This window comes from Chiloscyllium plagiosum, chromosome 34 (genome assembly GCF_004010195.1).
Source record: "Chiloscyllium plagiosum isolate BGI_BamShark_2017 chromosome 34, ASM401019v2, whole genome shotgun sequence".
Taxonomy (NCBI): domain Eukaryota; kingdom Metazoa; phylum Chordata; class Chondrichthyes; order Orectolobiformes; family Hemiscylliidae; genus Chiloscyllium; species Chiloscyllium plagiosum.
The window spans coordinates 30,053,617-30,068,855 of NC_057743.1; the positions used below are offsets into that span (position 1 = coordinate 30,053,617).

The 15,239-nt window shown below is 46.5% G+C and overlaps 1 protein-coding gene across 2 annotated transcripts in view; it reads right to left on the reverse strand.

Moving 5' to 3' along the window:
• Window positions 1-15,239, reverse strand: part of arhgef16 (Rho guanine nucleotide exchange factor (GEF) 16) — a 36,997-nt gene that overhangs the window by 9,947 nt on the left and 11,811 nt on the right. For both annotated transcript variants that reach the window (XM_043676065.1, XM_043676066.1), the window contains exons 3-9: window positions 15,065-15,116; window positions 12,837-13,003; window positions 12,422-12,478; window positions 10,219-10,379; window positions 3,156-3,308; window positions 2,900-3,029; window positions 1,522-1,596 (exon numbers count right to left, since the gene is read on the reverse strand). In XM_043676065.1, coding sequence (XP_043532000.1) covers window positions 1,522-1,596; window positions 2,900-3,029; window positions 3,156-3,308; window positions 10,219-10,379; window positions 12,422-12,478; window positions 12,837-13,003; window positions 15,065-15,116 — 795 coding nt within the window. The remainder of the gene's footprint in view (window positions 1-1,521; window positions 1,597-2,899; window positions 3,030-3,155; window positions 3,309-10,218; window positions 10,380-12,421; window positions 12,479-12,836; window positions 13,004-15,064; window positions 15,117-15,239) is intronic.

The window sequence follows — 15,239 nt, forward strand, 5'->3', positions numbered from 1 at the left end:
GGCGTCACTCCATACACCAAACTAGCTGTCCGACCAACCGAGCTGACATTTCAAAGCACAGTTAGTTGAATACAATGAAGTGCAGCCATTTTTGACACAATGGAATTGCAGGAGAAAGTGATGACTGCAGATGCTGGAGATCAGAGTTAAAGAGTGGAAAAGTACAGCCGGTCATGCAGCGTCCGAGAAGCAGGAAAATCTACGTTTTGAGCACAAGCTCTCCATCAGGAATGAAGATGAAGGGCTTATGCCCGAAACATCGATTCTCCTGCTCCTCAGATGCTGCCCGACCGGCTGTACTGTTCCAGCACCACACTCTTCGACAACGGAAACGCAACCAATTTGTGCACAGTAAGATCCTAAAGCCAATGGAACAACTGTCAGCTAATATTGTTTGACACCCAACATGGTGGCTCACTGGTTAGCACTGCTGCCTCACAGCATCAGGAACCTGGGTTTGATTCCCACTTTGGGCGACTGTCTGAGTGGACATTCTCCCCATGTCTGCGTGGGTTTCCTCTGGGTGCTCCGGTTTCCTCCCACAGTCCAAAGATGTGTAGGTTAGGTGGATTGACCATGCTAAATTCCCCCTGACTAGTGCACCTAACCTGCACATCCCTGAACACTACGGGCAAACGTAGGGGAATTGATCTGGGTGGGTTACTCTTCATAGGTTCGGTGTGGACTTGCTGGGCCGAAGGGCCTGTTTCCACACTGTGAGGATTCTAATTCTAATACATATTCAGACAATTCCATGCTCTTGAAAGAGTGCGGTGGCATCTTTCACTCTCACTTGAGATGAAGGAGGAGACAATGACATAACACTTCTGTGGAAAGATGGCACATCTCACAGTGTAGCCCTCATGTGCAGGTGCCAGTGTCAGACTGGGATGAACAAAGTCAGAAGTCACATGATACCAGGCTACAGTCCAACAGGTTTATTTGAAACCACAAGCTTTTGGAGCGCTGCTCCTTTGTCCTGGTGAAGTAAGGAGAGGCACCCAGGTACAGAATTTATAATCAAGATGATCAGAAGATCCATACAAATGATGTGTGGGGTGTTGACAAGCTAAATAATAGGTCTCTGCAGGTGATCAAGAGTGTCAGACAGTGTGAGTAAAGTGTCAACAGCTGAATCGCAAGCGAAGAGATGATTTATAGTCCCACTGATTGAGACAGAGAGATAGTTACAAAAATAAACTCAGGTGTTGCTGGAGAGCACCCCTTTGGTGTTGCACTGAAGAGGCACAAAGTTGCAAAGAGACACAAAACAGAACATGGCTTGTGTCGCTTGTCTAAAACACGTATCTGATCGAGGAACGTGACTGTGGCATCAGAACAATCAGCCTGGTTCAAACCCAAAGCAAACCTCCGGATGAATACAGAAGGAGAAAAACAGTGGCGAGTACAATAAAGCTGGAGAACCGATGAACTGTTGCCCTTTCCTCATTTTGTCTTGCCCTTTCTGAGGAACATAAGAATAACCGGTAATTGAACTGCATGCATATATTAGGCCTGTACCTTACTGATGGCTTTCAATGCCCTGGTGGCTACATCATACTCCACTTGATAACGATTGGTCTTTTGACAAATAGTCTGAAAGACAAAGAAGAGAGGATTAGTGAGAGAAAGACATTGAAATCACATCGCACAGTCAATGCTGAGGACTGGCGTCAAACCACGATGGGAGCTCAAGTAGCAAAAACATTGGTCTCCAGGTTTGAAAGAGTCAAGACTCTGTTTTCATTCTCCCCAAGAACAATCATGGTCCGGTCTCCTTTGATGGCAATGTCCTCTTAAGGTCTGGTGAAGAGATAGAGAATGAAATAAAAGGAGTAACAATTAAAGATAGAGAGAGAGACTCAACACCTTGCATGCATCGCTCAGAAATATCCCAAAATGCCTGACATCCACTGCACTATATTCAGGTACGTGGCCCAAATGGGATGGTATGGTGGCTCAGTGGTTAGCACTGCTGCTTCATGGCACCAAGGTATCGGGATGATTCCACCCTTGGGTGACTGTGTAGAGTTTGCACGTTCTCCCAGTGCCTGCGTGCATTTCCACCGGGGCGCGCGGTTTCTTCCCACAGCCCAAGGATGTGATGGCCTGGAGATGGTGCAGAGGAGATTCACCAGGATGTTGCCTGGGCTGGAGCAGTTCAGCTACGAAGAGAGATTCACTCGGCTGATATTGTTTTCCTGAGAGCAGAGAAGGCTGAGGTAGTCCAGATTGAGTTCTTCAAAAATATGACTAGCGTGGAAAGCGAAGATAGGAAGACACATTTCCTCTTCGTAGAGGGGTCAATAGCCCGCTTAGATTTAAGGTAAGGGGCAGGATGTTTAGAAGGGCTTTGAGGAAAATTATTTCAGAGATTTGGAGAGGATGGGAAGGATCTGGAACTCACTGCCTAAAAGAGCAGTAGGATGGAAACCCTCACAACATTCAAAAAGTATTGAGATGAACTTCTGAAACACTATAGCATAGCAGGCTATGGGCCAAATGCTGGGAAATGGGGCTAGAATAGATGGGTGCTTGATGACCAGCATTGTCATGGTGAGCCAAAGAGTATCTTCCCATGCTGTGAAGCCTCTGACTGTATGACTCTATTTCTGAACTTGTAACAGTGCCAGGTGTTCGGGAGACAGACCTACCCCACCCTTCCCATCAAAAATTATGTGTAGAGATGTCGGCCTTCAGTCATGTGATCAATCACAAGTCAGTGATGCAGCATACGAGCAAGAAACAAGTCACTTGGCCCTTCGAGTCCGCTATACCATTGAACAGGATTGTGGCTGATCTGGTTTCCAACTCAAATCAGACAGGGTGACATAGGCAGGCGGAGAGGACGAGAGATTTAGAAAGAGATAATTGGGAGACAAACAGCAGGGAAACCTACATCCATGAGGAGTGGGAGTCTAGTCACCCTCTGCATAGGTAGAATCAGGAAGGAGATGATGGGTAGGCCTCCACACCTTGAATTAGTTTGAATCTGCTTCAGTGTTTCTTTGAAATGTGTGTTGGAATTGCTGCAAGAGGGAAAAATAGAGCATTAACCAGTGAGGCCTACAGCAGATCTCACTGCTGACTGACACACCGTCCCGACTGGTCAATTTTGAAGAATCACAAAGACCGCCCCAAATCGCTGTACTTACAGTAGCCTCTCGAGCGTTCGTTGCTGGTAGATTTCATTTGAGCAGTAGATGATGTAGGCACCAAAACAGTTTGATGCATGGTGCTCCACAATGTCACTGATATCTTGGATAAGTGGGTTCTGCTGGAGCCTCATGTCAAGGTCTTCAAAAAATCTAAAGACAGAGAGAGTCAGTCTGACAAAGAACAGGGAATGTTGCGGATTGTGGGATTTTCCAACCCTCGAATAGGGATGAGCTTCCCGATCAGCAAGTCTCTCCCCCCTGCAGACAGCAACAAATGAATTGCTGAGCTCTTGGCGGGGAGGGGAGGAATGGAGCTGGGCAATCCCACCCAGCAACCAGCTCTACACCAACAACTTGCTTCTTCAGTGTAGGAAATCACCCCAAGGTGCTGTACAAAATGCAGAGAGAGTCAAGCTTGGTTAAAGAACTAAGCTTTACGGAGCATCATTAAATGCGGAACACAGAGCAGTGGAGAGGTTATGAGAAATGAACTCAGGACCGTGGCAGTGAAAGGCACAGCCCTGAAGTTGGGGAACATATAAAAGAAGAGGGAGATGCAGAGTTCTCAGAGAATTAGAGTCATAGAGTCCGAGATGTACAGCACGGAAACAGACTCTTCGGTCCAACTCGTCCATGCCAAACCAGATATTCCACCCCAATTTAGTCCCATTTGCCAGCACTTGGCCCATATCCTCCTAAACCCTTTCTATTTATGTACTTGTTGGACTGCAGGAGGTTATAGAGATTGGGAAAAGGTCTGGTCATGGAGGAATTTGAACATTAAATGAATAGGGGTTTTTGGGACCAGAACCAATCTAGGTTAGTGCACATCATTGAACTGTCGAGAGCAATGTCATAGAGGATCTACTCGCACACAATCAGATCAAATCAAAGAGATAAATACAAACTAATTCACAGGATTTCAGCTTTTGCCTCCAGTTCAGGATCCCTGTCAGTAATAGTTAGAATAAGCAAGGCACCCAAGTACAAAAATGGAGGAAGTGCAGACACAAACACACACACAGTTTCCCCAGAGAAACACTAAATCCCAATCACTCATACTGCTCGACACTTCATTCAGTTACTCAAAACAACTGATGCTGGATCTGTTCCAGACACATCGCAAGTACCCACTGACACAGGAATCATCACAGCAACCTCATCATCGCTCTTCCCCCACCCCCCCGACCAAACACACACATTTGTCTAAACGGCATTCTTGGGGAACACACACAGAAGTGTGCTCGTGGAGCCATTTACCATCAGGTCATTGCCCCTTTAATTAGAAATATGCCAATTTACCAACAGGTCCCTTTAACCAAAGCATGGTGGCTCAGTGGTTAGCATTGCTGCCTCACAGCGCCAGGGACCTGGGTTCAATTCCAGATGCGCGCAACTGTCTATGTGGAGTTTGCACATTGTCCAGCCTCTGCATGGGTTTTCTGGTTTCCTCCCACAGTCCAAAGACGTGCAGGTTAGATGGACTGCCCATGCTAAATTGCCCAGTGTTCAGGGATGTGCAAGTTAGGTGGATTAGCCATGGGAAATGCAGGATTACAGGGATAGAGTGGGTGGGTCAGTGTGGACTCCATGGGCTGAATGGCCTGTTTCCCCACTGTAGGGATTCTATGATTCTATTCAGATTAAAGGCATGCGCGTGATGTGACTCTAATTTAACTAATAAGCATGAAGGAGCTACAGCTATTAACATTTAACCGAAGCACTCTGAGTCTCTGCTTGTTATCTTCTTCATTCCATCTGTTTACAATATGTCTCAGCGACTGAACAGAAGTTTCAGAAAGTGACCTTTGTCCCCTCCAATAAAGAAACTGGATTCTGTTCCCTGCCCTTTGTGGACTCAATAGTTAATATTTACGCCACTTGCAGCAATTTGATGTAATAATCTTGCCCTTGCACCCAACACCTCTAAATTTAAACCGGTCTTTGGAATTAGTAAATGTCACAAAAACCACAGGGTAATGTCTTACAACTTTATACACCAGGAGAAAAGTGAGGGCTGCAGATGCTGGAGATCAGAGCTGAAAATGTGTTGCTGGAAAAGTGCAGCAGGTCAGGCAGCATCCAAGGAACAGGAGAATCGATGTTTCGGGCATGAGCCCTTCTTCGGGCTTATGCCCGAAACATCGATTCTCCTGTTCCTTGGATGCTGTCTGACCTGCTGCACTTTTCCAGCAACACATTTTCAACTTTATACACCAATCAACTTCAATATAAAGCCCCAGATACCAGGCGTGGCTCTACATCAGATGGTGTTTGGTACAATCCCCACCTCGGGGAATTGAGCAAGACTTCCTGGCTGACACTTTAGTGGGGTACAGAGGGAAGGGTGCACTGAGAGGGAGAGGGGTGCACTGCCTGAGGTGTCATCTGTTTGAGCCATGGAAATGCTGGCTTTCGATGACCAAGACTACTTACTTTCACCTTGGTCTGTGATACTGCAGCCCTGGTCTCATCCCGGCTGCTGCTCAAACACCCATCCATGCGTTTGGTACCTCGAGACTCCGTAGGTGGTGATCTCCTACACTCCAAAAGCTGGCGCTCAGCCACTTTCCCGATACCCATATCCTCAATCACGCCCATGACCTTTCACCCACATTCTGGTAATGCCACATTTTTCAACACTCAAACTGGGGTTCAAATCCCTCCCAACTAACTCCGTAACTTTCTCTAGCCTAATAACAGCGCACGTTCCTCCACCTTCTTCATTCTAATCAACCAATGACAGCTGTGCCTTCATCCTACAAGGGCCCTAAGCTTTGGGATTCCCCTCCCTAAACCTCTCAGACTTTCTAGCTTGGTCCCTTCTTCATTAAGATACTATTCAAAGCCGACCTCTTTGATCAAAATTTTGGTCACTAGAATCTCGGTGTGTGGCTTACTGTCCAAGTTTAGAATTCAGCAAAGGAGGTCAAAGAGGATGATTAACAAAGGGAATATGGAGCTGTGACAATGCTTCTGAGACTCTTTCATGATCAACTTTGGTGAAAGATGTGTCATTGTTGTTGTTAGAAGGAGTCACAAGACTGGGCAATGGGTGAGGACAGAACTATGTCTGGCAAAGAGGCCCCTCCCCCATCAAGGACTGGAGCTTGTTCCTGGAGGAATAGAATTTAAATTAAAACATTACATTCTTACTTTTATGCAAAATGGCAGTTAGACCACACTTGTGGGGTACTGAGCAAACCTTTCACAACCTCAAGACATCTCAAAGCATTTTACAACCATGGCAGCGCTTCAAGTTTTGGAAGAGTTTGAACAGGCGTCATTAAACATAACTACTGTATATGTAAAGGGATGATCAGCAAGGCAATCTTCGAGAACCCACAACTTCAAGTTCCAGGTCCACGTGAATTGAAAGCACTGAGATACAGCACATGATCAGTATCTATTCTTAGGATAAAGGTATAGTTAACCCTTTATCCAAATGTTGTCACCAAAGTAAAATAGGATCTGACGATCAGCTTGGAATCCTTTCTCTAGAAAAGCACAGACTAAGTGGGAACCTTCTCTGGGTCTATAAACATTTGACAATATTCCACAGGGTGGAAATAATGAAACCGTTTCCACTTATAGGTGAGTCCAGAACAAGATGACATAAATAAAAGATAACCAGCAACAGATCAACCATAGTTTGTTTGAGAAGCAATTTCTTCACACAGATAGTGTCAATAAAGTGTGGCGCTGGAAAAAAAACAAGACAGTTGATGTGTTGTTATACCCATAACGTTGACTTCGTCACCTCCTGATGCTGCCCAGTCTCCTGTGTTCTTTCAGCCTCCTGTTTGTCGACCTTGGATTCCTGCATCTGCAGGGCTTTTTTTGCCTCTAACATGATGTGGTTGAAGCAAAGAGTATTGATGCATAGTTAAGGGAGAAAGGAGCAGAAGGATATAGAGAGGTTATTCGAGTTGGAAGAGGCTCTTGCGGAGCATATACACAGACACAGAGATGTCAGTCCAGGAGGATGGTGACTCTCACTGTCAGAGTCTCAGACAAAGGAGGGCTGATGCATGACAGGGCAGCAGTTGCTGGTACATTCAGATTGTTGAGCCAACTGACCTAAAGAACTCATGCAGGTAAAGCAACAATTGTTCATTCCTGCCTGACATAAATAAAACAAGAAAGGATTAGATCCCTGAAACAGCCGTACATATTGGCCAAAACATAAAGCAGCAGATCTGATGTTTTGGGAGCAGTTTAGAATTCAGCAAAGGAGGTCAAAGGGAACAATTAACAAAGGGAATTTGAAGCATGAGAGTAAACTTGCAGGGATCATACAAACTGGTTGTAAAAGCTCCGATAGGTATGTGAAGAGAAAAAGATTAATGAAGACAAATGCAGGTCTGTTACAGTCAGAAGCAGTGGGAGTTTTAATGGGGATAAAGGAATGGAAGAACAGTTAAATACATATTGTTGCTCTGCTCTCACAAAGGAGGACCCATACAATTAATGGTAGGGCTCTGGGTAGTGCTGTAGACAGAGAGACCCATGGGTTCAGGTGCGTAGTTCTTTGAAATTTGCATCACATTTCGATAGGATGGTTAGGCAGGCATTGAGCACGCTTGCCTTCATTACTCTGACCCTTGAGTACAGGAGTTGGGGCGTCACATTGAGTTTGTACAGGACGTTGATGAGGCCTCTTCTGCAGTGCTGTGTGCATTTCTTGTCACCCTGTTATAGGAAGGATATTATTCAACTGGAGAAGGTTCAGAAAAGATTTACCAGCCTGTTGGCAACAATGGAAGGCTTGAGATATTAAAAGTAAGCTGGGACATTCCACTGGAGCATAGACAATTGAGGGGTGACCTTAAATGAGGTTAATAAAATCATGAGGGCTGCAGATAAGGTGAATGACAGGCATTTTTCCCCAGGGTGGGGAGTTCAAAACTAGGGGCATATTTGTAAGGTGAGAGGAGAAAGATTTGAGAAGGACAGGAGGATGTATAAAAGGGGAATTATGCTTGACAAATCTCATGGAACTTTTTAAGGATGTAACTAAGATCAGATAATAGATGTGGTTTACTTGGACTTTCAGAAGGCTTTCGATAAGTTCCTACATAAGAGATTAGCATGTATTAATTAAAACACATGGCACGGAGGCTAACAGACTGACATGGACAGAGAACTGATGGCAGAGAAGAAGCAAAGAGTAGGAATAAACAGGTCTTTTACCAAGTGGAAGGCAGTGACTAGTAGGTACCACAGTGATCGCTGCTGGATGCCAGCTATTCACAGCATCTGTTAATGATTCAAATGTGGGAACTAAATGTAATATTGTGATCGACACAAAGCTGGATGGGAGGGTGAGCTGTGAGCAGGATGCAGATATGCTTCAGATTTTGACAAGTTGAGTGAGTGGGCAAATGCAGTACAATGTGGATAAATGAGAGGTTACCCAGTTTGGTGACAAAACAAGAAGGCAGTTTATCACCTGAATGGCGGTAGGTTGGGAAAGTGGGTGATGTAACAAGACCCAAGTACCCCTTCTATACCAGTCGCTGAAAGTAAGTATGTAGGTATAGCAGGCAGTGAAGGTGGCAAATGGTATGTAAGCCTTCATAATGAGAGTATGAGAGGACAGGAGCAGAGATGTCTTGCTGCAGTTGTACAGGGCTTGGAGAGACCTCACCTGAAGTAGTGAGGACAGTACTTGAATAAGCATGTTCTGGCCATGAAGGGAGTGTAACCAAAGATGTACCAGGCTGATTCCTGGGACGGAGGGACTGAAGTATGAAGAGGGATTGGAACAGTTTGGAATATATTCAATGAGTTTAAAAGAATGATGGGGCCCTCATAGAGATCTATAAAATCCTAACAAGCCTAGACAAGATAAATGATGTTCCCAAAGACCAGAGAGTTCAGAACCAGGGGTCACAGTCTAAGGATACAGCCATTTAGGACCGAGATGAGGAGGCTTCATCATCCAGGGAGTGGTGAGCCTGAATTCTCTGCCATAGAAAGTGGCTGAGGACAAAATATTAAATGTTTTCAAAAAGGAAAAAAGAGAGAGAGTTGAAGGCGAAAGAAATGAAAAGATATGGGAAGGAAGTGGGAACAGGGACGAGACTTGGATAATCAGCCATGATCACACTGAGTGGTGGAGCAGGCTTGGAGGGCTGAATGGCCTATTCCTGCTCCTATTTCCGAAGAGTCAGTGGGCTCAGGGAATGAGAACAGACGCCTCAGCACATGCACAGGCAACGCCAATGCCAAGCGAAACCACTTTACTGAAACCGGGCTTGTCAGCTTTCCAGAACTCAGTTCCTGCTCCAGGCCATCCACATGATGGGATCCTGGGAAGTTTCCTGCAGAATCCAGCTGCATTACTTGTCTGCAGGCGAGAGTGGCAATGGCCATGAACGCATATAACTAGTTGCATGGACGAGTTGGCAAACTTAAATCTCACCCCAACCCCACAGTCGACTCCTTTGCTCAATGTTACAGTGAAAGGCCTGGTCAGTCTATTGGAAGCGTGGAGGATAAGAACACCTTCTTGCACAGAAAGTAACCTGAGAACATTCAAGTCTCAGCCTGTCTTTGTATCACTGGAGTCAGCCGCATGAAAAGCAGTTTGGGTGGTACAGCTGTTCCAACTTGTCTGCTTCTGCTCCGGGCAAATACAATTAATCTTTCACCAACATCCTGACACGCTGTTACGCAGCCCTGGACTAACAATTACAACCTGCATTTGTATAGCATCTTTCATACAGTGAAACGTTCCAAGCTATCTCATGGGGCTGTGACAGACCAAAATATGACACTTAGCCACACAAGATGTCAGAGGCCAAAAACGTGGTAAAAAGACTTCTAAAGTATGTCTTAAAAAGAGGTGAGTGAGGCAGAAAGGTTTAAAAGAAGGAACTCCAGAGTTGAAGGCACACAGTCAGTCAGGAAAAGAAGTACCACTCAAATTCCAACTATGAACGAAACTCTCAAGACACACACCTGACCTTTGTGTTACTCAACTGACCATGCTCCTTACGGATTCTCTCCTCTAGCAGCTTCCCCTCTACCTCATCACACACACGCACAAACCTACCTCTTACTGGCCTCTTGAACGTCACAAATGTTGGAGAAGAGATGATGGTGCTCAGTGCTGGTCATGGTCATCTGTAGTTCCTTGGAGTTCTTGAACATGTCTATTAGGACTGTCAGACTGTGCTGGTAGGAGTGCTCGGACACAATGATCTCAAAGATGGCCTTTCACAAGAATAATAATAAACAGGACATTTCATTTTCCATTCAGTAATTTGCCAAGTATCAAAGGACATGGACCTTCCAAAGTACCTGTATAAGCCTGGAAGGAGAGTGCCCAGCAGATACTGAACTCCTGACCACAGCTCATTCATATATAGGGTTTTACTTTATTCTGGTTTTCTTCCATTTTCATCATTTGTTGCCCTTGAACTGAGGGCTTTGCTAGGGCCATTTCAGAGAACAGTGAAGAGTCAACCACTTTGCTGTGAATCTGCAGTTATATTGAGGCCAGTTTGAATAAAGGTGGCAGATTTTCCTCCCTAAAGGACACTAGTTAAGCAGATGTGTTTTGAAAACAATTGCTGAGACTACTTTCAATTCTAGGTTTACTCACTGGTCATGGTGGGATTTGAACCCACTATCTTGAGTATCTGGATTAACAGTCTGTGATATTACCAAGCACCACCACCTCCCTGGTTACAGGACAATGGTCAATAGTGGGAAGCATGTCTGTATCTCAATCTCTGTCAATCTCTATTTCAGGCACTCGGTGACAGCATCAAATGCTCAAAAGTGCAGAGTTTCACTCCCTCAATTTCAACTATGTATCCTGAGAGGGTTAAAACTGAAATGCTACATCGATCAGAATTTCTGAACTAAGTGCATTAATGGCATGCATTTAAGGTGAGAGGGAGAAAGTTGAAAGGAGATGTGAGTGGCAAGTTCTGTTTTTTTTTAAACACAGAGTGTGGTTGGAGTCTAGAACACACTGCCAGGGGTGGTGGTGGTGGAGGCAGATACAATCGGGGGATTTAAGAGACCTTTAGATAAGCATGTGAATATGCAAGGAATGGAGGGATACAGACCAAGGGCAGGCAGAAGGGATTGGTGTCATGTTCAGGACAACATCGTGGGCTGAAGGGCCTGTTCCTGTGCTGTATTGTTCTATGTTCTAAGTGACATTCTTGTCTTGAGAGAGAGAGAAGCCTGAGGGATGGCCAGGTCTCTGAAGTAAAGGTGTAGATAACACCTTTCCAGTTGTGTGAAATTCAAAACCAGAGTGAGACATTTAAAATTTCCAACTGGGAATTCAGAGAAATCTTCCTTCCCCTGAAAATAATTTGAACGTGGAACATGTAACTGGAGCCGACAGCTGAATTCTGACACTGCGGCTCAAGGTCCTTCGCACAGCTCATCACTGACAGACCAAACTAGCACATTCCAGCTCCCAAACCCAGACAGCGAAGCTGTCCCAACCATCTGCAAACAACAGGCCTTTCAAATCAAATCATGGCAACAGCAAACTACCGTGTAAATGGTCACGACCAGCTCCTCTATTCCCCAGACTTAGCAGCATCCTGCACTCGGTACTTTATCCAGAACACCACCCACACCGGGGGGGGGGGGTGGGGGGGCTGACCCTTCACCCTGGACACCTCCTGCATCGGGGGGGTCTGACCCTTCACCCTGGACACCACCTGCACCGGGGGGTCTGACCCTTCACCCTGGACACCACCTGCACCGGGGGGGTCCGACCCTTCACCCTGGACACCACCTGCACCAGGGGGGTCTCCTTCACCCTGGACACCACCTGCACCAGGGGGGTCTGACCCTTCACCCTGGACACCACCTGCACCGGGGGGTTCTGACCCTTCACCCTGGACACCACCTGCACCAGGGGGGTCTGACCCTTCACCCTGGACACCACCTGCACCGGGGGGTTCTGACCCTTCACCCTGGACACCTCCTGCACCGGCGGGTCTGACCCTTCACCCTGGACACCTCCTGCACCGGGGAGTCTGACCCTTCACCCTGGACACCTCCTGAACCGGGAGGGTCTGACCCTTCACCCTGGACACCTCCTGCACCGGGGGGGGGTGGGGGGGGGGGGGGGGGGTCTGACCCTTTAGTCTACGTTTTCAGCAACAAAACATGACATAAGGTTCTGACATTTGGCTTCTTTCATGTTCCAGTCAATTTTCTGCAATCTCATCCTGGATTTGCAGCATTCCTTGGACACACCCCAGTGAGGACTAGGTCTGTACCTCTTGCCTCTTGCGTTCCTCAGCCGACAGTGTCTCCAGAATCCCTTGCTCTAGAACCTGAAACAAGAAGATGGAACGGGCGTCAGGAATATTACTTGTGCCCAAAGGATTAGAGACCCAAAGAAGAAATCTGTAATTATATTCTGTCCCTAATAACATCAGGACCTGTCAAAGTGTCTTACATCCAATTAATTACTTTTCAAGATATTTAAACCCAAGGCCAATCTACTAATTTTAAGATCTGAGCAGGAAAATGGAACTTGAAGCAACATCCCACTTAGTCAGAGTGAACGCATTGATAGTGTGCTTGATTCCAGTTCCTCTTGGACATGTCTAACTACTTGCAGAGATTGTAAGTTGAACTAACAATACAAATTGCAGCAACCATGCACAAAAATCCCTCACACGAGCTCACCTGTGGTAACTGGCTCCATGTCATCTGTGCCGGTCGGTAATTCTGAACCACAATCTTGTCGTCCGGTTCTGTAGATTCCAAGTGCCTGGTGTCATCCAGTAAATCATCGTCTGACTCTGGAACACTGTCCAGGCCCCTCTCCCGTACCTCCTGGTATAGCCTGGGATCTGAAGACAGGAGCTTACTCAGGAATGAACTGACCGTCTCACACAGGTTACTCATTCCTCCCCCAGCAGTCTGGCTATCACTCGGCCTCTCTAACCCCTCCCTCTGCCAGAGGGAGAAACGTCGGAACACTCCCAAGATAGGACCCTCTGCCGGCTGACCAGGATCCATCTCTTCTCCACAGATATCTGATTAACTGCTTCAAATAAAGTCTCTCACTTTAACCCTGCACTGCTGGTCTCGGTTCCTCACTCTAGTTCGGACCTGCACCTTGGGGCTCTGTCAGGAGGTGACGTGCGAGTGGGGAATGTGACAGGTTTGCTCGAGGGACCTGAAGTATTCCGAATTACAAATCAGCCCATTAAAAGCCTCTCACTGCATTGGAGAAGAGACTGTCCGTAAACAAATCGCAGAGCCTCCGGTGAGCTCATCACTTCTGTCATTTGTCCCAGAAACAATCCAGTTTAACATCTCCACATTTGATACTGTAAACTAAAGCTCCTGTCTCCCAAAGATGCCCAACTTTTCCTGGAATACAGGGTCACCCTCCTCTCCTGAAGGTGCCGACTCTCCCTGGGGAACAGGGTACCCCTCTTCTCCTGAAGTTGCTCCCTCCCTTACTGGACATAGCAGTCTCTCCCAAATCCACCTCGATCATCAAATGCCCATTTTGGTTTCTTGGTCAAACCTGATATTTGAAGTACATGTAAAGTCCACTGTTATATTCAAAACCTACCTATTACAGAGCGAGTCACACAGGTAGTGTTCATCTTTTCAGGACTCGCTGTCCACAGTTTCCTCCTGGAGATCTGTTACTTATATGGCCAGGTGCCGAGAGCCGAGGCATTGAGCAGCAGATCCCAGGGTCAGCAGGGGCACAGCCTAAACCAGCTGGACTACCAGAACGGCAGCACTAATGACAAACCACTCCCTCCACAGGTTCCTGACTGACTTTCTCTCCAGTCATCACTTTGGACCCATCAATGGTAAGGACGCTAATACTGGGGTATGTTTTGCTGAACAATAACATGATTACAGGGCTGGTGATGTTGCTATTGTAACTGCACACTTACCATCCAGTCACGGTACCTGTCATATCACTGCTCAAGACCCCATCAACAGAAGACGGCAACAAAGGATCAGGCCATCCATAAACAATGCAAAGATCATTTAACATGCGCAGCCCCCATAAGATGCATGTTTGAAAGCAATTCCCTTCAATTCAATTCAAATCCTGTGACTTTCTTGCTGCCCCACTCTTGACTCTTAGCCGCCCCATTCCTAACTCCACATTGCCTGCTTCTCACTCGTCGTCCCTGCTCCTTTTGCGGTTTACCATTTTCTAGTTCCCACACTCGGCAACACATTAACCAATGAAAGCCAAATTAAGGTCAGCCTCACAAACCTCAGGAGCCAGTCAGAGAGATGTAAGCTAACTTGCCTGCAGGGTAGACTGGAATTTCACCCATCACTGAATTCAAACACATTCCTCATGTGTGTACCATTTCCATCAATTAACATTCCAAATACCAAACTTAGAGGATGCCCATGCCACATCATATGGAATATCCATTCACTTGAAGTTACTCCTTTCTTTTCTATCCAGTCATCATGGAGTGGGGACACCACTGGCTGGGCCATCATGCATTGCCCACCCCTAATTGCCCTTGAAAAGGTGGTGGCGAGCTGCCAGGGGTTGGGTGTGGGTGAAAGAGAAGGATGTTCTTTGCAAACCCGCCCCCACGTGCAACAATCCAGGCATGAAAACAAGGTTCAAACTCCCTGCTTGACCACGAGGAAGCTCAGCACGGAGTTCTCCCCCGGCCAACGTTTCTTGCTCAAAACCAGGCCGACTGACTGCTCCTCTCATTGCTGAACTCTTCAGGAGGAAGAATAGACGACAGGCGAGCCCAAAGCTTTAATCATTTACCAAGTCCCCAACATCCATAAGCTTCCCAAAATCATACTCCTCCCCTTCCCTTCCCTTCCCCGGTCAAACGGACTTCCAAACTGCTTCGATCACATCCGCCCACATTCCATCCTCACCCGTGCCTTGCTCTTACCATCCTTAAAGGAACTTCGATTTCTGGGTCCTTTCTTTCTTCCTAATGTCCGCTAGAGGAAGGAGATCAAATATTAAATTTATAAAGTCAAACAAAGAAGAAAAGGCAACCACAAGTGTCCCTAATCCTCCAGGGTGAAAGGTCATTCAGTGAGATAAATGTCTCCTTCGCTGCC